The sequence below is a fragment of the Tetrao urogallus genome (assembly GCF_951394365.1).
Source record: "Tetrao urogallus genome assembly, chromosome: 3".
NCBI lineage: Eukaryota > Metazoa > Chordata > Aves > Galliformes > Phasianidae > Tetrao > Tetrao urogallus.
The window spans coordinates 21221327-21244799 of NC_136815.1; the positions used below are offsets into that span (position 1 = coordinate 21221327).

The 23473-nt window shown below is 41.8% G+C and overlaps 1 protein-coding gene across 1 annotated transcript in view; it reads left to right on the forward strand.

Annotated features, from left to right (window-relative positions):
• Window positions 1–793: 793 nt before the first annotated feature.
• NIPAL2 (NIPA like domain containing 2) overlaps window positions 794–23473 on the forward strand; it is a gene marked incomplete at both ends in the record, with an annotated part of 46294 nt that continues 23614 nt past the window's right edge. The window contains 3 exons of the mRNA XM_079533970.1: window positions 794–880; window positions 17841–17909; window positions 19668–19839. Coding sequence (XP_079390096.1) covers window positions 794–880; window positions 17841–17909; window positions 19668–19839 — 328 coding nt within the window. The remainder of the gene's footprint in view (window positions 881–17840; window positions 17910–19667; window positions 19840–23473) is intronic.

A 23473-nucleotide genomic window follows, 5' to 3' on the forward strand; every position in this document is an offset into this window, starting at 1 on the left:
CTGACCAATATTCCAGTACTTCCACCATAGAGCATCTTCTGAGCTCTCCAGGTAATAAACAGCTAACAAACAGCTAACATGCCTGGAGCCAGAAGATGCAGCAGCTTAATTTCTGCCTTCTGTACTCCTCTATAAGGCCCTTTTTGTCCCTTTGTGCAACTCTGCCAAGCTCCTACCTTGCTAGCTAGCTGCTAGTCTACCTTTTAAGGAGCTTTTTCAGTTGTCTTCTCCAGGAGAGCTTAAGTGATTGTATTAGAAGTAACAGAATGAATGGATAAAGCTACAGGTTGGAAACAAACCCATTTCCTGAAATCTGTAAAGAATCTATTCAGGATACCTATTCACAGGTAAAGTATATATGACAGAAATAAGAATTTCTGTGAGTACATGAATATGGAAACAAAACCCATAACCTAGCAGTGAATATTCTGGCCATGAAATTTAGGCACTGATTTGAAGGAGTTAAATTCCCAGGCTGCCTTTTCAGAGTAGGGTGGGGCACCAGGGAAGCCAGAGAGGGGGAAAAAAGGCACCTGAGAGCTCTGGGAAGGAGCAGCAACACTTGTAGACCAAGTTCCTTTCCACTCCTGTAGTCTTTGATGCAGATCTTCCCTAGCTGAGCATCTGTCAGAGCCCTTGGCTGTGCTGTGCTGCTTTGTGCACCCCTAGGTGTGGGGTGACTTACCCGCACAGCCCTGTCTGCACCAGGAAGCAAGTGCCACGTCCCCCACTCGCCTCGCCTCCAGCCGCCTATCCCTACTGCTGTGTCTGCGCATGGCATGGCCAGGGGGACATGGGCATCCTCCCCGAATCAGAGTGGGCATCCTGGAGCACATTCTTTGAGGGCAACTTCTCCAGCTCCTGGTACAGCAAACACAAGGTAAGTGCCAGCCCTGCGGCACTAGGAGAGGGGAGAGGGGAAATCATTTCAGCTTCTCCACGTTGTTCTCTGTAAAGCACCTTCCAGCACCTGTTTGCTGCCAGTACGTGCTCCTTCTGCACCCCCTAAGCAGTGGCAGTGCAGGAGGCTGTGCTGTCCTGGTCTGGAGCATCTCTGATGTTGGAGTTTCTGATGTTGTCAGTGATGGTCATTGTGGTGTTTGGGCGACTGGAAAACAGAGACTGAAGCAGCCCCCAAGATCTAGCAAGTTGAAGCATCTGCTAACAATAAAAATGAATTGGAGACTGATTAAATCCTTTACTTCTTCCTTTCTTTTTGCCTCATAAAGCAGGAGGCATGGCAGGGTACTCAACATTCTTGTTTTTCACTACGTAAGAAGCAAACCACTTTTTTATGATGCAAAGTATTAGTATAAATTGTGCATAAAATGGCTTGTTGGTAACTGCTCTCCTTTCTCTGTGAGCAGCCCAGTAGCAGGTTGTAACTCAGGGAATGTCCCCAAAACGTTTCCCTCTGGATTCTGCATGTGCTGCTGGCTGGATATCCAGGTGGCAGGAGGTGTTTCTCAGTTTCAGAGGGAGGAAAACCCCTCTGCTGGGGTCCCTGAGCAGTAGTGCTCCTGCCTGATGCCCAGTGGCAATGCTTCTGGGAACCAGAGCTGGGACCCCCTAAGGAAAGAAGAGTGTGGAGCCAGGAGTTGGTGTGGGTTTGGGAATTAGGGCCCTAGGGCTTGGAGTGCTTGCAGATCTGTTGGGGAATGCAGGGATGCCTGCACATCACAATGGAGTTCTAAATTTGCTTGCAAAGCATCTCAGCCCTGCTCCTGTGTTTCTTAGAGTAGTTGTATGAAAATGGCTGCTTTTTAGAGTTGGCTGTTTTCTTGCTCTGGTTTTCTGTGGTGGTATAGTTGAGGCTTTGGAGGAGACAATGGATAACTCTGGGTCATAAGCTGCCAACAACCTTCATTTTCCCAAGAGTTAGCTTCTTCTGGGCACCCTTGTTTCCACATTTTACATTTTTTGGAAGCATTGCAAACCTTTTCCTCCCTCCACTCCTGGCAAATGGATTATTCTGGTTGTCTCTGTGGATCAATCATTTCAGGTCTGCAGGCAGAGGTTCTGTCCTTTCCCCTTGGGAACACAAGGCCATTTTGTCCTCTTCATTAGGTTGTGAAGAGGAGCTCTTTGTTTTCTGCCTCTGCCAGCTCTCATCTACCTGGAAACATTACAGGAAAGAGGAAGTGGATTGTTCTGGGAGGAGCATTTTTCAGCCCCGTGAGACATGAGGAGTTTAAAGATCCCCCAGACATGAGGGCCTTGGCATGGCTGGTGGCCACAGCTGCCTCATGCCATGTGAGTATCAAGGACATCCACTGAGGCAAGAGGATCTAACATATACGATAGGGAAATGCATGGCAATCAAGTAAGTCCTGAATGACGTTTGTAAACACGAAGCTCTCTGGAAGAAGTTAAAGTGCCTGTGCCCTTACTGATCCTAGATATTGGCACAAAGGTAGCTGGAGATTACGTGTTTGCAAAGGCTGGAAGTGGGACTTGCTGGCATCACATGGATGCAGCTTGCTTGGTGCTGCTCTGGGCCATGCACTGACAGCCTTCCCTGTCACAGTCTTGTGTTGTGCATCGTGGGTCATGGACGTGTTTAATGATGTAGCAAAATCTGACGGAATACTCATTTACCTGATGTATTTCCTGACAAGCTACCACGTCTGTAATATTTTGAGTCTGTTGGAGTAATGAGCATAGGAAGCCACCACATGTGGAATTTGTCTGCTTAATTTAAAGTGTATGTAATTGCTTCGGTTTAATCCTTTTTTTCATTTCTCTTGGCAAATCTCAAATGTTGTTTATTTATTTCCAGTGTTGTTGTTTATGGGCAAAACCATTTTGCAGTGTTAGTTGAGGTTGTTAACTATCATATTAATCAAGGTTTAACTTTGTATCAGACAAAGAGAAAAGAGCTTAGGTAGAAATATTCAATGAAAGCTCAGAAGAAATGCTTCCTCCATAACTCAGTATTTTATGTGACTGTTGTGTATAGTCACTGCGTGTGGTTGTTCAAGTGTGGAAGCTGAGCCTGAGAGGGAAAGTCTTTTCGTTTCTGTTTTTTTCCCTTCTTTGCCTGTCTTAATAAGCTTGGGGTTATTACAGGCTGCCCAGACACTCACATCAAGAGGTTGTTTTATTTCATGGGCTGTAATAAGTCATTTCAGCTCTAACCTTGAGGTTTGAAATGCTGGCAGCTCCTTCAGACGGACCCGTGGCCTCCTGTCCCATGGCAATATATCAGCATCTGTCACAGGCTCACTATGCAGGTGGTGGCTGTGTGCAGCCAGAAACCCAATCTTCGTGTGCTCTGATCTGCTGGCAGCAGTGGCTGCCATCAGGTGTGGTGAGAAATCCCCAGGATTAAGCACATCGCTGTGAGGTCTTTTCTATGCCGCCTTCTATCATATACATGAAATGTAAAGTGCTACAATTAAGGCTTTAGCTCATTGTTTTGAAGGAGGAAGTCTTCAGCACTTCATCTCACCTCTCATTGCTATGAGCTCGATGCAGCCTCTTGATGTTCTAGCAAGGTGAAAGCATGGTTTGGCCCTAGAGGGAGTTGCCAGAGAAAGGTTGTCTCCTCATATCCCTTGGCTGAGGAAGCACCCCAGAAACATGAGATCCTCTTCTGTGAGAGCTGGCGCTTACACCAGAGAAAGCTGTTGTCACGTGCTGTTGTACAAGCTTCCACCAGAATGTTTAAAGCACTTAAAGAATGAATTTTCCCCTGGAAGGATCAACCACCAGGTATTATCAGGCTGTTAATGGTGCAAACCCTCCTATTTTTGTTCCATTTTAAGTGTTTTGTAGGGTATTGTTTTTTTTTTCCTCTTCCTAGTCTCTAGTTTCCCTCATGCCACGCTCTGCTCCCTGATAGACTGCAGATGCTCACTGTTTTAGGCTGATTGGGAAGCCAGTCCCTGAGCACAAAGAGAGCAGAAACAAGCATGCCCTCGCCCTGCTTTCTGCTGCCGTGCTCATCTGTGAAGGCTATGGTGGAAAGTTTTCCCCTACTCCAGCTCCCTCTTCTAAAACTACTGAAAGCCAACAAGGGTATCAAACTGACTCTACTTCCTCATATCATGCTCAACCTGTTAGGCTTCAGAGTTCAAAGGGTTTCCATTTCCTTCATTACACAGGTGAGTGTGCATGGGAGAAAATGTGTACAGAATTCTCAGTGGAAATGCATGTTCTTCACAGCCCTTGAAGTTATAAAAAGGAGCTGCCTCTCTCTTTTAATTTGTCATGGGGAATCCAAAAGTCAAAACTTATAATTAAAAAAGCTCTGTGAGCACTTGCTGTCAGTGCTGTTACATGCTCTTTTGGTGTGTTCTTCTGTCGGGAATCCAGCAGCAGTTCCACTGCTCTGTCCGCATTTAATTAAGCTCTGCTAGAAAAGGACATGTTGCTTAGGATCACAACTGCAGGGCTGTCAGCTGGGCCAGCTTTTGAGCACAAGATTTCAGATTCTGCCAAAGCTCCAGCTCTGATCTACACTCTCCAGGTTAGAGAAAGGACAGCTGCTGCATGAGAATTTATTAATTACTCACAGATAAAGGAAATAACTACACAAGAGCCTTACTCTTGTCCTGTCCTCCTTGTGCTCATACCATAGAAAAATTTGTATTATTGCAGCTCTCAAATTCCTTTTTTCCTCTACTCATTGTAGGAAGAATGAGAGTAAGCCATGGGGCAGTTTATACCTTAATATAAGGAAGGTAGGGCAGCAGGTCTGGAGCAGATGCCATGGATGAGCAAGTAGTCCAAAGACTGGAGGCAGCTTACGGTTTTCTCAGCCAGTCTAAGGAGTGATCTGCTGATCTGGTTTTCACCAAGCACTGCTGTAGGTCCAGAACTATATGTGGCCCAACTAGAGCTCTGCTGAGCGTGTTTCCTGATTCTCACTGAGTTATTTTTCCCACATCTCAGACTTCTTCCAGTGCTTCCCCTTCCACCCTTGATAGAGTAAAATGAGTTTTTCAGTTTTTCTGAGGATATTAAAGAGCATATAAATTTGATTTCTTTTTCTTTCTTTCTTTCATTTTTTTTTCTAATTGTTCAGGAGATAGAGTTAACCTGAGGCTTCTTAATTATGCTAATCCATTTTAATAGATTTGAGAGCATTAATTTGGAATTTTCTAGGCATTAATAACATCTTACCATTAGTTGGAAAGGGGGAGCAGAAGACCAGCAAGAGAACTTTACTCACCATTTTACATATCCTGCTTAGTGCATAAATTAGTTTTGGTTTGGACTGCTTCAAAATGGTATTTAACTGAAAGGTTTTCGTTATAGTGCAGACTCTGTCAGATATCCAGCTCACGCTGATTGCAGAGCTTAAAACAGGCACTGTCCTTCAGGACAGTGATTCAGAGCAGTGGAATCAGATTTATTCTGGAGCAGAGCAGGGTGATTGCTTCCCCTTGTCATCACCAAGTAGGAAACGCCAGGCACAGGACAAGCTTCAATCCCTACCCTGCTTTGTCCTGCCCACCGTGAAGCTCTGTAAATAGTGGGCTCTAAATTAAACTGGCCATGGCTATTATGTTGATTTTGGTGTCCCACAGTCTTGCCTCAGAGTTGCAAGGTGTGGTTGAAGGTCTGGCTGCTCATGCAATCACCAGTCTGCAGGTGAGATTTCATGAAGGTGCTGCATGCTTCTGGGGCATCACTGAAGATATTGAAGATATCAAACCTGTGCTTCTGCTGCTTCACTTGCTGTAGTGCCTCATTTGGTGAGACAGTTTGGATAAATGGGCAGCAGAATACTCATCTAATTTCTTAAATAGAAGTTGCCCTTCTCATAAAATCCCACCTATGATCACATGGGCACTTACGATTTTGTGATCCAAAGAAGACTTCGTTGTTCTTTGAAGCTAAGATACAATGTTCATCTTCTTATGTCCTGGAAGTCTGCTTTGGGCATAAAAAAAAATCAATGTCTCAATCTTACCTTTGCATCTCTCTAGCAGTATGTTGGGACTGATTAACTCCTGTTCGAAGGAATTAAAAAAATCCCAGTGACTCGTGTAGAAATTTGACCGAACTCAGGAAACAAGGCTTTAGACATATGAGCAAACTCCAGAATGTGCACTTCAGCCATAAGGGGAGTGAGGACCTTTGGCTAACCTAATAACCAAGGCTGTGATCATTCCATTTGGAGTTTTGGTGACACGTATAAACTGTTATGTCCATGTTTATAATGTCACCACACGTCGTCCCAGAAGAATGGCATTTATTAATGTGAACAGTTGGGAGATATGCTTTCCATTCTGTGACTAATCTAGACTTAGAAACATACTGCCAGCAGCTTCAAAAGACAGCCAGTTGGTGTGCAAATCAACGCCAGGCCTAGAACAGAGATCTTGAGAAATGTGGCAGTGATATTTGCAGAGTAAGCTCAAAAGTAAATAATATCAAACAAACAGATGTGTATTGCAAAAATTGGGGTTACACCAGTGTAACTTCACTGTTTTCTGTGATGCTCATGGCTAATTTACGTTATCTAAGCTGGAAGCCTTGGCCTCCTTTGGTGATATGAACTGTTTTGCCTGTAAGGTGAAAATGAAGAGATATTGTGGAAAAGTGGAGAGAAATCATGGGACTGCTGGACTTCAACACCTGAATGAGGCACCCAGTAACTGTCTAAGAGAAGGCCTGTATCATCCATTGTATCCAGCACTGTCTCTGCAGAAGCAATCCCATGGTGCATGGGCATGTGGGATATTGGCCCACCATACTAAGTGCAAGATCTGGAGGAAGATGCTCCATGTGTGAAGGTCATGACTCACAGGAAAGCAAGCTGGCTGCTTGGACATTGCTGCTTCAGGATGGCTAAGACAAAGTAGTTAGCAAGCCTAATTTGCTGACTTTAATTCCTTTAACTGAATCAGCTCAGAAGGAGCTAAAATCTACACCGGAGTCTTAGCTAGCATGTACAATGATTTAACCTTTATCTTGATCAAAATGCAGTCATTTTGCCAACTGATACGAATTGCACTTGAATCCTTTTTCATCAACAGCCAAAGATATCCACACTGGAAAGAGATTCCTGTAAAAACAATCAAAATATGAGCTTTGTGTACATAACAGACTTGTAACCAGAGAGTCAACTGACAATTAAAACCTGCTTTAAATTTTAGGGATTCCAACCTTGGAGTGAGTGAATTCTGATTCCGTTTACTTTGCTTTATGACTCTAACCTACTCTTTCCAGGCATTTTATTTATATATTTATGTTTTGGACTTGTCACAAAGTTCTTGCATTTATTGACTTCTAATAACATTAATCTTTTTGCTTTTTTTTCCTATTTCAGTGACAGTCTGTTGCTCCTTGCAGTGACTAAAGTACCATGAACATTCATTGTCTGTGTTATCATGCAGTAGTGACTTAGTCATCATGTCAAAATGATGGAGAACAAAGCTTGTAGTGTCTGCTAAACCTTGAGTCAAACAAAGACTAACCGCTTTTATCAGATCAAGGCTCTAGCATCTCTTGGCTATAGATCAAAAGCTTCTAGGACAAACTAGAAGCTTTTGATCATTATGTGTTTTACAAGAGAGAGCTGATAGCACCTAAAGAAAAGGGTGCTCAGTTCTCACTTTTTCTTTCAATTTCTAAAACAGAATGGACAGAATTTATCTGTATAGGTCTCATCTCTCTAGTGCTCCCTGTTGAGTGGAAACTGTTTTACTACATAGATTGCTCTGAAAGTAATGCCTCCTATTTATTCCACAGAAACTACAACAGATAAAAAAAGCACAACAACGCTGTTTGGTAGAGCAGTTCATCAGTTACAAAGCAATATTTTTAAGCCTAGTTACTGTTATTAGCTATGCATTTTTGCCAGTGATGAAGAAAAGCCTGCATGCAGCACTTGTAAAAATCTGCACTAGCACAGGTGACCTGCTTTCACCACTGCTGAAATGCACCACCTCTTCACTGTGCTCACATCCACTGTTTGGTCTCCACATTCAGAAAGTATCAATGAATATCAGTGGGTGCCATTATTTCCAGACAGAGGAACGCAGTAACACACATTCACTTCATACACATTTCTATGTCAGATGCCATTTTGTCAGACTGGCCTTCTGCTGCCATGTGTCACACAGCAACAAAACAGAACAGAATATTGGTGGGAAGTTTCAACCTTTACTGCCATAGTGCCCAGCTGCCTCTGTCATCACGGGCCAACTTAATAAAATAAGAGGCATTAGTCTTGGAGCAGCCCTCATACTGTATTCAATATTATATTAAAATACCAATAAGAAGCCAGCAAATTCTATAAGATAAACTTTCTGGAAGAATGCTCAAAATTAGGTGAAAATACTTTTTATCTCATTTAAGAGCAACAGAGAGCATAAAAAGTAGATAAAGGTACCTAGAAGGAATTGTCCATCTAAGCTGATTCCTGTTTTCTCCAGCAGGTCAAAAGATGTTTTGGTTTGTGGTAAACTAGACATTCCTTTGTATACCAGCCAGCACCCATCATGAACTACAGTTGGCTCACAATGCTTTAAATCAAGTTACAAATCAAAGTAAAATATCAAAATGTACAACTGTAATGTGTCACAGGAAAACAGAAAGGGAAAATGAGGCCATTGTCTATATCCCAGGCCCCTGCAAGAAGTTGGCGTATGAGATCATTTCTCTAAGAAATGCATTCGTTATCCTAAACCCCAGATTTACATCTTAAAGTTTTTACCAGAAGCATCTGTGAATTAAAAGCATCCAGTTGTGTTTGTGTGTCTATGTGCCCATATACATGTGTGTGAATATTTTAGTGAGTGCAAGACCTCTTGTTTCTAAATCATCACTGATAATCTAACAGTTGTTTATATTTAAATGAATGGTGTTGCTAACCAGAATGTTCTGCCTTCTGGAGTCCAGTCCTTTTTTTACATTACAAACTATCTGTAAATGATTAACGCTCTCTGTGGAAATGAACAAGGAGAGCCAAGTGCGTGAGGGGCAGGAAGAAAAGCAAGAAAATGTGCAGCACCCCTCCTCTGCAGGAACTGGAAAGGCCTTTGGGCTGTCCATTCCTCTACTATATAATCACATAATTCTTTTCCCAGATGGATCAAACTTCATTCTAAATGCAGTTGGGTCTTTTCTTTTTACCCCTCCTCTTGTTACTTCTCTTAGAAGCTGCTCCGAAATGCCACCAGTCTGCGAGTGTACTAATCATAGAATCACTCAGGTTGGAAAAGACCTTAAAGATCATCGAGTCCAACCACAACCTAACCATACTACCCTAACTCTAACAACCCTCTGCTAAATCATGTCCCTGAGCATCACATCCAAATGGTTTTTAAACACATCCAGGGATGGTGACTCAACCACCTCCCTGGGGAGCATATTCCAGTGCTTAACAACCCTTCTGTAAAGAGGTGTTTCCTGATATCCAACCTAAACTTACCCTGGCACAACTTGAGGCCATTTTCCCTCATCCTGTCACCTGTCATCAGTGAGAAGAGACCAACCCCGCTCTCACTGTAAGCACCTTTCAGGTATTGGGAGAGAGCAGTAAGGTCTCCCCTCAGCCTCTTCTTCTCAAACTGAACATCCGCAGTTCCTTCAGTCTCTCCTCGTAGGGCATATTCTCCAAGCCCTTCACAAGTCTAATTTCCCATTCATGTTTACCCAGTCCCACGAGTTTGACAGTGGGGTCCAACAAATGAGCATGTTGAGAAGACTCTTCTGTGCACATTGAGGGAAGAGTTTGCTACAGCTAACAGATTCATTGAGAGGGGATGAGAGTAGTCTGCCTTTGTTGGAAAGCAATGCTGAGAGGTGCATGCTGGGAAAGGCATATTATTGCCCTGCTCCTCACAGCTGGTATAGGAGATTTTTACTGTTGCTGTCTGGGCTTTGTGTATCTCTGTATACCAGCAAGGCTTGTACTAAAATACCAGAAGGGAGCAAGCTGAGTGTGTTTTGTTCCGAGGCATGTTTGTGTGTACAGGCAGAGCGAGGCACTCTGTGCCTTCTCCTGCAACCTAACATTACACTTACAGCATGATTTATTCAGTCATTCAGGTAGCTCCCTACTGAGTTTGCAGTGCTTCTGAGTACGGACAGAGCTACTCCATCTTCTAGAGCATGAACTGTCCCCATGAATCTTGTGTGTGCTCCGTGCTTTGATCTGCCTCCTCCTCAGCTTTCTGGACTCTTAGGTGTCCAGAGAGACATGTCTAACAGGTGGAGCATCTCACTATGAGCCATGCTATAATTTCTGGGAATTAATATATCAAATGTTTTAGTGGTTGTGATTGTTCCTTGCCTTTTATACCAGAAACGAGGCAGGGCCAGACTGGAATACCTAGGAAGCCAGCTCAAGCACAGCAGCAGAGGGATATCCCTCAGCCAGTTGGCCTTTTTGTGGGAGAAGCTGGTCAGACATCCTTGTTTCTCCTGAGGGACCTGAAAACTGACAAAGTTAAGCAATCCTTTTCTTGCTTTTCTGGGTATGTAATTTCTGTAGTTGCCATGGAGATGTTATGTGATGATCCTTGAGAAAATCCTTCTATTAAGATGTTATCAACTATGATTGAAATTTTTAGAGCCTCTATTGTGCACACACTGGAGAGGCTTTTATTTGCAATCTAACAGGTGATATTAAAACATGAAATGCTCTCTGATTATGCAGCACGGTGTCTCAGTCTCTTCATCTGAGGAACAGTGTAAAAATCCATTCTGTCCCTTCCCTGTTCCCTCATTTATTTCCTAATTCTGCTATTTGATTCTCGAGTATAGGAAATTGAAATTTAGGAGATGAGAGATTTTGCTGTAACTCCTCAAAAAGAAATTACTGTTCATAGTTCTTGTAATATTATAGTGGATGGATATGTCTGTATACATCTATAGTGAGCATGTTAAAAGTTATTTTTTTTATTATCTTTTACCATTAAAATTCATCTCCTCAGTTTGGAATACATTATGGATGTTAACTAATCGGACTGAGGAATATAAATAAGAATGCATGAAAATGATCGAAGCATGGAGCTGAGCAGAAGTGCCCCATTTCTGTGGATGATCTATCCTCTCAAGCTCCCGCACCCTTTGATACCTTACCAAGATTTTTTTCTCAGCCTTTACAATTTGTATCCTTCATGAAAAAAAAGATGCACTCTAAATTCAGAAGCTAATGGAAGACAAAACCTAGCAAAGGCAAGAGAACTGCAATAGTTGTGAGATAGGAACTATATCTACTGTGGTTTGGAATCCTGTGTAACGACTCATGTAAAACATGTGAAGTGTCTTGTCTTCAGTCAGATTTACTCTGGCTTAGTTCCCTAGCTCTCCTCTCTTCTTTTGCTCCTAAAAAAGACGGAGACAAATGTTTTAATTCTCTCCTTGTATGTCCTTTGTCTTCCATGTCGCAGTGAACGATCCACGTGTATTTTCATTAGATGTTCCAATACTGTTAATTGCTCTTTTGCTATTGTTTCAGGTCTCCTTCAGTACTTTACGCGGGCCTGAATCATATGAATATACAAATTGTACTGTGAAAACCCCTGAAAACAAGGAGATTATTTTCTTTATACATCTGTAAAGCACTGAGTACAGCCAGAGCTTTATAAGTAATAATAGCTAAATGATAAGCTTCTCCTAATTCCACATGGTAACAGTTTCAAAGCTATGTTTTTTGTTAAGGATTCTGAATTTGCCTTGCTTCAGAGTTAATTCAGAATTGTAATTTTAGGAGGCGTTTCTCCTATTTTTGTTACAGGATCCATTCATCTCTGTCTGGAGAAATCCTAATTACTGGAATTCAGATGTGGCATTTGAAGCCATGTAATTCATAACGTTTGTTGAGAACACCTTTAGATCACAAATAAATGCAGAAATAAAGACGAATAGTTTAACTGGCATTGTAAAGCTAGCAGAGAACATGCCTTCAAAATGATTTTTTTTTTCTTTTCATCAGTTTAATTTACCAGCATGAAAAGTTTCCACAAATAATGCCCATATACCTTTTACTCAACACAAATTCAGTTAATCTTTCTAAGTATTCATTTCAGGGCCTGGAAACTTCAGTTTAATGTGAAATAGGAAAACACAGCTGTTGTATGGATAACTTGCATCTCACTGTATAACTGAATCTCCAATGCAGATTTTACTGTGCTGGGAATAAATTTATTAGAATTATTGCCAAAAATTTAGATTTCAGCCTGGCTTTCATTTGTCATAAGTCCCTTGCTTTACTTTAACAATAAAAAGAGACCTTGCATATAAAAGGCTCTTTTAAAACACTGCCAGAATGATGTGAAAAGGTGTTAGGGTAAATAAGCATCAGGCTCTGCATGAGTGCTCAGAGGAGGATCATATGCAGCAATATGTAATTCTGCCGCTCATTTATTTTGACTAGCAATACACTGCCACTCCAGTTGGCAAATAGATGCCTTCTGTCTGATCCTTCAGAGCCCCCTTCCCCACGCCTGAGCTTGTGTGAGAGGCTTATGCAGCTGGGACGTGGGATGCCACGTACTGGTGAGAGTGCCTTACTTGAGACAAGTTTATCACTTCTTGAATCCCCCGGGCAGTCCCTCGTAAAGTCATGATCCTTTGGTCACTTTCATGGCTGGGAAACCACACAGGGTCACCATTTTACAGCACTTGCTGTGGCTTGTGAATTTTAATCCACCTTCAGCGTTCAACACTGGCAGGTGGTTTATAAAGAACATGATGCTAATGGGGTATATTTTGGGAGGGTTGTTTCAAACCTGGAACAGTGCCTTTGTAGACTCGCAAACAGTTGTTTTAACACAAATGAGGCAGTGAGGAGTGGAGGCCTACGAATGGGGATCGAAAGGCATTCCTTGAGCCAGTTTTGTCAGCAAGGGAAACACAGAATCATAAATTCATAGAATTGCTTGAGTTAGAAGAGATCCTTAAAGGTGATCTGGTTTAATTCCCCTGTAATGAACAGGAATGTCTACAGCTAGATCTGCTTGCTCAGAGCCTCATCTAGCCTGACCAGTATGTCTCCAGGGATGGGGCATCCTCCACCTCTCTTGGCAACAGGTTCCGGTGCCTCACCACCCTTACCATAAGAAACTTCTTCCTTATATCCAATCTAAATCCTCCCTCTTTTAGTTTGAAACCACTTTCCCTTGTTCTATCACCGCAGACCCTGCTAAAGAGTCTGTCTCCTTACTTACAGCCCCCCTTCAGATACTGAAAGGCCACTATCAGGTCTCCCTTGAGCCTTCTCTTTTCCAAGCTGAACAGCCCCAGCTCTCTCATAGGAAAGGTGTTTCATCCCTTGGATCATTTTTGTGGCCCTCTCTGGACACACTCCAACAGATCCACATCTCTCCTGTACTGAGGATTCCACATCTAGATGCAGTACTCCAGATGAGGCCTCACCAGCACAGAGCAGAGGGGCAGGATCACCTCCCTCCACCTGCTGGCCACGCTTCTTTTGATGCAGTCAATGATACAGTTGGCTTTATGGGCTGTGAGGGCACATTGCTGACTCATGGTCAGCTTGCCATCCACCAGTACTGCCAGGTCCTTTTTGGTAGGGCTGTGTTCCTTCCTTATATCTCCCTGCTTGTACTGATAGCAATGGTTGCCACAACCCAAGTGCAAGGCCTTGCACTTGGATTTGTTGAAACTCATGAGGTTTGTGTGGACCCATTGCTTAAGCCTGTCTAGGTCTTTCTGGACAGCATCCCATCTCTCAGGCATGTTGACCACACCACGCAGTTTTGTGTAATTCAGAAAATAATGACTGCACTTCTTGGTGTCATTGATGAAGATGTTGAAGAGCATTGTACTGACCCCTGAGGTACAACACTCATCTCTGATCTCCATCCAGACATTGAACCTTTGACCACCACTCTTTGGGTACAGTTGCGCAACTAGAGATCTGCCAAACATTGGTAAATCCTCTGTCTATTGTCCATGTGCTGCAAAGCCAGCAAGTGACTTTAACAGCTTGTTTCAAATCAAATTAAGGTAAATGAAATAAAATGTCTGTATTCTTTTACTTTTTGGAAAACTTACAGGAAGGATGTTTCTAGGACAAGTGTAATGTATTTGGAAGCACTGGAAGAATGCGTCAACAGTTTGAAATCTAGGGTACAACAAAGTAGCCTGTAGGTTCAGACAGATGTTTTGGAGATGAAGGGATTTGCATCTTATGCCAACAGTTTTGAGTATTTCAGTCTTTTTCCTGTAGAACTTCTTAGTCGAGTGAAGTAGCACCATGGCTCTGGAGTTGTGTCTGCAACTGAATTCCCTTGTGGAGATTTGTCTCAAGACTTTTGTGTGGGAAGTTCTGCAATTGTATGGATGATATCACAACTGGATATCACAACTGGAAACTCTGTGTTCAGAGAATGTCATGTTTATTACTTAGAAAACTGGCTGCTACACCAGTCCTCTAACCTCTAAAGGACACTGAATTGTGGACACAGCACAAATGCTAAAGCCTTTTATATGACAAGATTAGAATACAAGGATTCTGGTGGCCTTCAGGGCAATACAGCAACCGTTTCAGTTTGATAGTGTAATCTTTCTTCTGTTGCAAGTCATCATCTTTCATTCATGCCTGGTTTTATTAGTCTGAGATGTTGTATCCTATTTTTTCTTTCTCGCTTTGAGCACTATTTTATATGATAGCTCTTGTGCATTAGGAAAAGTCTGTTAGCTTATGATGCTCTTTGATTTGTGAAGTTTACAATCTAATTTTCTCCTTTACTGAATTTTTGTTCCGTGTTGTTTTCTTTAACATTGGCATGTCTGAGTATGAACGCACATAAGACAGTTTTGCCGTGCTATAGCTGTGTGGTGTGACTGTACTTTCATCTTGTCTCCCGTGTGATATTTGACCTCCCTCATGCACTGCACTCTGCTTTTAATCTTTAGGGGTCTGTCCAGCCCTGGCTTTGGAAGTACGATGCTATCACACTATTAACCAGAGCTCATTAACACATGTCAGTTTAGAGCAGGCAGCGCAGTATATATGCCAACAGCAACATTCAGGTGAACCATGTGGTCATTACGATAAAATGATCTGAGCAGTGAGGGTAAGTTTAGAGCTCAGACTGCCACTATAGATTTGCCATGATCCTGTGCAAGCACTGTTTTCCCTGGCTCCTCAGCCCTGCCCATGGCCTAAGTCTCCACATTAGCCTTATGACTGTCAGAGTCTGCCCCAGCGAGGCCACAGAAAGGCCAGGCTCCAGCCTGAAATGGACTTTTGCCAAGCCAAGCCTATGGCCCTGCCCATCCTCTGTCTCCATCCCCAGGGAGCTGCTGGTGCCCCTGGCTGCCTGTTCCTGTCTTAGTATGGGAAGGCCTTACCCTTATGGTCTCCATGAGGAATTGCTGGCACTATTGGCCCTGGGAGATGTCATACGGAATGCTGAGGGAAATTTTGGTCTCAGTACCAGGGAAGTACTGAAACTATGATTGCATACATTGTCTCAGTAGTTCCCAGAAAATTAGAAGGCCAAATATTTGAGCTACTCTCAGGAATTTCTGGAAACTGCAAAAAGAACAATGACTGTTGAGAGATAATTCCAATTCAGAACTTGGGTGATCATGGTGAGAAATCTGGAGCAGCCCACAAGGCTAGTTGAAGAAAGCTCACTCTAATCTAATGAAGCAAAGCTCTCATGTAATTGACAAACCAACCGCTGAGGTACAAAAGCATTTAGTGCTGGAGGGGGCACCAGCGATGCACAGCAAGGGAAGACTTCCTACTGGAATCTCTATTCATGTGTTACATAGAGCCATAAAAGGGGCATTTGATTCAGAGCTCCTGGAGGTAGATACTCAGATCATCATTGGAAGCAGTAAGTGAGTGTAATTTTGCAGTTTTTGTTTATAATGACAAATTAAACAGTCTCATCCTCTGCCACCAGCTGCATGCAAGTTTTATCTTAAGAGAAAAGGAACGGTTCTGAGAAACATTATAGGCCAAGACAGTCATTCTATATGATACCTTACACCTGGATTTTCAGCAACCCAGGATGGATGTAAGTGCACAGGTCTGCCCACTCATGCAGATTGACCTTGGTGACCTTACTGTTTCCACCCGTGTTCTTCACTGACAGTATTGCTCATCCCTTGCAGCCATGGCACGTACACCTTGTCTGAGGATTGCTGGCTGCCATCAGGAGTTAGGGCTCCTAGCGAATTTTACACCAAATGATGAAAGTGCTTTTGGCAGCTTAAAAGCTGGATTGAGAGCCCCCTTTGAGACCAGCACAGTTTCTCCCTGAGTCTGATTGCCTCCTGCTTGGTTTCTGCAACCGTTGGCTGGGATTAAGGACTGTAAGGTGCTGCTCAGAGATACAGCTGTGAGGGCTGTATTGGCTGCTGATCTGGAAAAAGCTGCAGAGCCCATGCTCTGTGCTGCAACTAGCAGGGATGTATTACAATTACTTACGTGAAGGCAACAAAATGATGGGGTAAATGAACTGGCAGTTCCTGTTTTTTGTTCCCTGCTGCCGCCTTATTCTTAAACCCTTCATGATGAGGCTGACAAGGTCACCTCTCCACCCCCTCACAAAGGAAAATGTGTCATTTAGAAAGACCAAGTCTTAGGGAGCAAGAAAACAATTTTGATTTAACTACTATTTTATTGATAACGCTGTCTGTTTGCTGGATGAAGAAAGGAACGCAGTAATCCACATATGAATAGTCAAACTTTGCACAAGATTTAATACTACCAACACCAAAGCTCTGGGGAGGAAAACTCACCCCCCTGTGCTTCTATGAGGCCCTGGGTGATGGCCATTTGATAGCAGTTTCCCAGTGTGGAAGGAGAATGCAAGACTCATCGTGTTCCCATAGTACTTGTCTTCGTGACATTTTGCAATCTGCAGAGCATTTCACCATGTATGATTCTGTTGTCTGCTTTTCCTCCTGAGCCTAAGCTGCTGCAGAAGTGAATGGGGCTGGAGATAGTTGGATTCAAATATGCCTCTTAAGATTATCATCCTTTGCTAGACCTTTTGTGGTAAGGCTGCTCTTTCTTCATGCTTTTGGAGATGTTCATTCATTGTCTTTGTTTGTAAAAGTCCACTGATACTACATTTGTCCTCTCTGCAAGCTAATGCGTCTTCTCATAGCACCATACCAGTGGCCTTGGATGGGTGAGTATACTTAGGGCAGCATACAAAGGTTGCAACATTTCAAGCATAGATGGGAAGCTCTGCTGTGCATCTGTTCATTGAACTTGCTGAAATGACATTTTTGAATGGCTGTTTCCCAAAATAAGAGAGTCCTACTTGAATGCTTTTAATTTCTCAGCCTCAGAGAAAGTTTGCAAAGTTTTTTAAAGAAAATTAGGCTGATTAGAAAAGGATTTAGTTAAATAACATGGTACATTAAAGAAACTGTCAGCAGACTTATGACCCATATGACTTATGACAGGCTGCTCTGTCAAATAATGGATATGTTGAAACATAAAATCACTGTGTTCTAATATGAACAGTGTGATTGCTGTTGATTTTACTTCTGGGTTATGTAATAAAACACACACTTAAAAAAAAGAAAGAAGAATCTGTGTGTGTAGTGTTCGTGTGAGACACATCTAATTTTTCCTTTTGCAAGATTAAAGGACATTTTCTTCTAAAGGGCTGCAAAACCACCTCCTGCATTGGGATGCCCTTCCAGTTCCCAGTTGTTTACTACTCAAGCCCTAGGCACCATGCACAAGCTTTCTTATTACAGTCCACTGTACAGAGAGAATTTTTATCAGTTTCTTAGTGCAGCCTGAACTTAGTGACTAAAAAGTGCAATAATTTGTTTTTGATCCTGTTATGATGTACTATCAGAAAACCACTGTTATATTGTTCTTCTTCACCTAATAAGTATGTTTTGTATTTCTCTGTTTGGTGATCCTGCAGACTGAGCTCTTGGGAGTTTTACTTGCTGCTGCCTCAAATGTTCTGATTAGCATCTCTTTGAGTATACAGGTATGAAATCATTTCTCTTTATTCTGAGTTGTTTGTATTTAGAAAGCAACTTATTTTATGATTTGTTTTTATGGTGAAGTTCAAAATACAAATTTTGTTGCATTTAATAAACATTCCCTCTCTTTAACTCGCGTTAACTCACAGCAGTTCTTGGCTAGGTGGTATACCTCAGTTGGTTATTTGCTGTGATTCCCATATGAGAACAGAATCAAAATTCATAAGTCCTCCTGCACCTCCTTGTACTGTGCTGTAAGAATGATCAGATGTGACCTCCATCTGGTCCCAATGCACATCACAGAAACCTGTCTCCTTAGGTCCAATCTAAACTGGAAGTGACTGCATATTCTTAAAACTCTTAGTGAAGTGATCAATGTGATTAAATGTCTGCAGGAATAAAGATGTTTGAATTTTTTTTTGTTTGTTTATAGAGATGCAACATACAAAATAGTGTACATTACTGTGCATTGGCGGCCTGTGGCTTGGGGAATTATGCTTTTCTTTACATTCCCTTTTCCTTCAAGGGCTAAGCTTCTTCCTAGGATTTAATCCCCTGAGCATATTCCAAAGCATGAAGCTGCCATAATGTTCTGCTTTTTCTCACAAAGGGTTATAACTGAGGCTATGGCATATCACAGACATCACTGTTTGACCCATATTCTGTAGCGAAACCTGCCGATTGAAATGGAAGCATGAGGAAAATGATTTAGAACTTCCTTGTGACTCTGCAGTGGCATTTCCAAAATCAAATATCAGATGGTGGTATAAAATGCATACTTTACAATAATTTATACTATGATAGCTATATCAGTTTGTTTCCATCTTTTTTTTTTTTTTTTTTTTTTTTTTTTTTTTTTTTTTTAACTCATTTTCCCATGCAGAGAGGCTGATGGGGTATCTGAGAAAGGAAATGATATTCTGCAGTACCAATGTGGTAGACATGATGTTCTTCCCCATAATGACACCTTCCTTGTGGTGAATGCCTGGGCTTTGTTTCAGAACTCCAGCATGGTCAAAATCAAATTATCCTGTTATATACAGGTACTTTCTGTACAGTCAGAGGGAAAACAATGATGCTGTGTAAGTGATACCTTCTCTATGTGGCAAGTACTGATGAAATACTACTTGAGTATGTATTTCTGTTGTTGATACTGTTAAAGCTGGTTTTTCTTTTGAAAATAATGCTTTAGCTGAGGTCTTTTTCTAAGGTCAGGTAGGAGATTGTAGCCAAATCCTAAATTCTCCCTAATGAATTAACAGTCCTCCAACAGTAGAAGTAGTTAAGTGCTGCCTTTTCCATCTTGGAATTGTATTCCTAGCTAGAATACTTATCAGGAGCAGAAACAGCAGGTTGTTCAGTCCCCTTCTCCCAGTCTGTTGCCAGAGTTCTGATTCTGGCCCATCTCTTCTCCCTGGGTGTTGCTAAATTCACAGCACAACCTGCTCTTCTGTACTTTGAGACTAGCACAGAGTCTTGCAGGGATGGCTGAGAAGCACTAGCTAGCATTCACTTCATGCTTTTCAGGTTTGTTCAGAGGTCTAATTTTTCAGTCGTTTCCACCATGGCTTAGGAAGTACACATCTGAGTTAACACAAAGCCATCTGTCTGCAATAGCAAGCTGAAAGGCGTGCTTAAAGAGAAAACGTTGACGCACCTGGAATTCAGAGATGACAACCCCTTAATTACTCCACTTTTGCTATCCATAAGAACACAATGGAAGTCTTTCTTTTCATGCCTGTTCCTAATAATTAATTTTCCAGAAATGCATTCATCTCCGACTGGCTCGCCAAGCAGAGCTGAAGCCCTTCTACAGGAGCAAGCTGTGGTGGTATGGAGCTGTCCTGCTGGGCCTTGGAGAGCTGGGCAACTTCACAGCCTATGGATTTGCCCCCATTGCCCTTGTTGCTCCACTAGGATGTGTATCTATCATAGGTGAGATGTTTCCCATGTTTTGCTTGGGTACCTGCTTTAATTGAATGCTTATTTGTGACTGGAGGATAATACCACAGGAACCGCAGCAGGAACATGAGGGGAAAATGCTAATGCTGTGGTTTGAAAAGAAATGACTCATATATAATTACGTGAGCCAACAATTTAACACAAACCCTGTACTTAACTCAGAGACTCTTCTAATATTTTTCTTTTTTCTTTTCTTTTTTTTTTTTTTTTTTTTTTTTTGCTCTGGGGACTCTTGTCACTCTGTGCTGTGCTAATTCCTGCCATTTGGTCACCTGGTTCTGTACCACTGGTGCTGGCAACACAAGCTGTCAAGGCCAGGGGCTGATATCCTGCTGCCTGCAGAGCTATGGTCAGATCCTGAGTACCCAGTGTGCTACCATCACACCAAGTAGTTCCTGCTGCCTGCGCCTTGCCCGTCCCCGTGCTTAATGTTGGGTTGGGCAAATTCACCTGTCTGTACTCACCTGGCACTGGCAGGTACCCTCACACTTGGGTGTACCTTGGGCTCTGAATGGTACCAGTTTGTCCTGACCCACACACTAGAGTCACTTCTGCAGAACAGTATGCTCTGTAAATGGGCAGCAATTTTTCTTTCATTTGATCATTACTTTCTTTTTCTCACTGTGTTTTATGAACCCTTCTCTGACCAAAGAATACTTATGGCAGCAGGGAGCAGAAATTTCCTGGAATTCTTATCTTAGTTATGGATGTTTCATAGAATTATAGAATATCCCAAGCTGGAAGAAATCCATAAGGATCATCAAGTCCAACTCCTGGCTTCACTGAAGACCACCCAAAAATCAGATGTGCAGATAGGACTTCAGTAGAATCATTTGTATTGTTAGGATGCAATTGATGCAATCTTTATTCTTTACAGTTGTTTTTTTGTTTTGGACTTTTTTTTTGTAGTTAGGGTTTTTAGAGGGCTATCCCAGGTATGAGGTCTCTTGCTTCTTTGATAAAGAAACATACATTTTAAAAGACGTGGTTATGTTGTGCTAATGCAAAGCAGAGTGCACAGGGCAGTATCATACAGAGTGTTGGAAAACAGAGATACAGAGTGCAGCATATCCCTTAATCATATTGTTCACATCCACAGCTGAAACACACAGGGCTGAGATTTAACAACAGTTCTGTATACACTGAAGCTCATTTGTTTGCTATTGACAAGTGATAACATTTCATGGTCTTTGTCTAGCTACCAGTTTCAAGCTCAGAAGCAATGCTGCAGTGAGCAATTCTGTATGGGAAGGTCGAAAAATGAATTATCATCCCTGTGGACTGTCTGTCTGTATTGGAAGGAGGCAGCCAAACATATGTGGGTGCAATTTAGCAAAGAAGTTGTGGGGGAAGGAAACTGCAGGCAATTTACTGTAACCTTTAATGTTAAACTATTGCAGAATTTTGGAGAAAGATAAAAAACCACTGTAGTTCACCACTGTAGGAAAGATTTCTCAAGGAAAGGAATGAGATATTACCTGAGATGAAAATGTAAATTAACAGGACAGATCCCAGTGTGATTTTGGTGGCTGCAGTTTTATCTTTAACAACTGTAGGCATTTCCAGATGTCTCTGAACATACGGGAACCTGATCTAATTTGTTGCCCATACTGAAGAAAACGCAAACATATACATCTAGAAAGAAGAAATGAAAAGCATTAGGAAGGGAAAAAATTATTTTGGTTATTAAGCTGCTGCAAAGAAAAGGTCATATTTAGGGTGATTTTTATCTGAAGAGATTTCTTCTTCCGTACCTTTGCAATATATGAAGAATCACTGCATCTGTTTCCTTCATTTTCCATTTCCCTTACCAAGAAATCATTTTCCTTACTGCTATATTTTGTCAAAACACTTATCCATTTTTCTTTTTTTTTTTTTAATTTTTAACTGACCCCAAAATGTTTATCCTGGAAGACCCCAGAAAGCACTTTAATAACTTATATTCCATTCCCATATATCAGCTGGCAGTATCCCTTTCTTAGCCCAAACAATAGAGATATCTGAAGTTGTATTTAGTCTAGCTAACATTCCCTTAAGGAAGGGAAAGTAAAAATGATGTGGATGGCCAATTGCAACGATAACTTCCCAGTAACGCTTCCTACCACTAGATACTTCCCTGTCTTCTGAAATTAGAATCAGAGAAAGAGCAAGCCTCTTTTTAATTTTAGAATAGTTCAGAGTTTAGGGCAATGACAAACTGACCAAGATGCAGCTCATCAGCTGCCAGTGTCTGTGCAGAGAATAGGTCTTCCATTTTTAGAGATCAAGAAATACTTTTTCATTATGAAGTGATCTCGTTTAGGTGGAGACTGTGGACTTTGTGTCGTCTAGTTGGCTGCTCTTTTGAGGCACACTGTTGAATGTGCAACTTTTCGTAACTTATTTTTTTTAAATGAAGAAATTAATCACTTGTTAACAAACTCCAAATCTGTATTTGAACCTTCTGATAAGCACTTTTTTTCTGAATGTGTTTTCAACACACCTATAAGAATAGAGTTCTCTGTCACTGACTGGGTGCTCAGCACCTGTGGCCGTGCAGAGAAAAGCTGTGCTTCATGGTGCGCCCAGCTGTCCCTGAAGATCTCTGTGACTCGGGGTCCACATTTTTCTTTGCTTCAAAACCAGGATGTGCAAAGAGAATAAGGCATATTGGAGTCTGCCCAGTCCAGATTTGGGCTATTCCCATAATCTCAAAACTTCTGAAATAGAAAGCATCTTGGGTCTTAAAATAGATGGAGCCAACAACTATTATATCCTGCAATCACGGTTAACCAAATCCAACTGAATTTTGCATTTAATTCAATATCAATTAAATAGCAAAAAGTTTGTGCTTCATCCTATTGAGATGGGTGCTTCTGATGGATGCTTTAGAAAGAATTCATCACCACAGACCATGAGTTGGCACAACACCAGTAGATTTTTCTCTTTTCTTAGAATTAAGCTACAAAGACTATATATTCTTTTCTTGCACAGTGGAAGCATTTCTGTGTGTGGTTGCAATGATGCAAGCTCTGCATCTGTTCAGGGTTTTAAATAGTTTGAGAAGACAGCAGTTGTTTTCTTTCAGAGGAAAAATTGGTAAATTTTTAATTAAAAAAAAAAAAAGGAGGGGTAATACATGTTTGATGTGATCATTAAAAAGCTTTTTATACTTAAAAATTAAAAATCATTTTTTACAAGCAGCTTGGGTAATTTTAGACCCGTGTGGTTTTTTTGTTCATTCCCTCGCTTTTGCTTGCAGAAATAACTTAGGGGAGTTGTGTGAGGAGAGGCCAGTGGAATCAGAGATGGCTTCTTATGCAGTTTTCATCATTCTCTAGAGAATTTTTTTTACACTTAACTCACTTAGGCTGACAGTGTTGAGATCCCTTTTCATTTTCGTATGCTCCTTCTAAATAGCCATGGGGCAAGACGTTGCTTTAGGCTTTGGAAAATGATATCCCTGATGGTGTTTTAGGGAAAAAAACAATCTCAGATATTTGTGCAGAAAAGTATTTCTCCCACTCCATGTAACATAACACCTTTGTGGTCCAAGACCATGAGATTCTGAGAACTCTGTTACTAATGGGAACTGGGAAGCAGTCACCAGACTGTTCTTTAAAGTGCT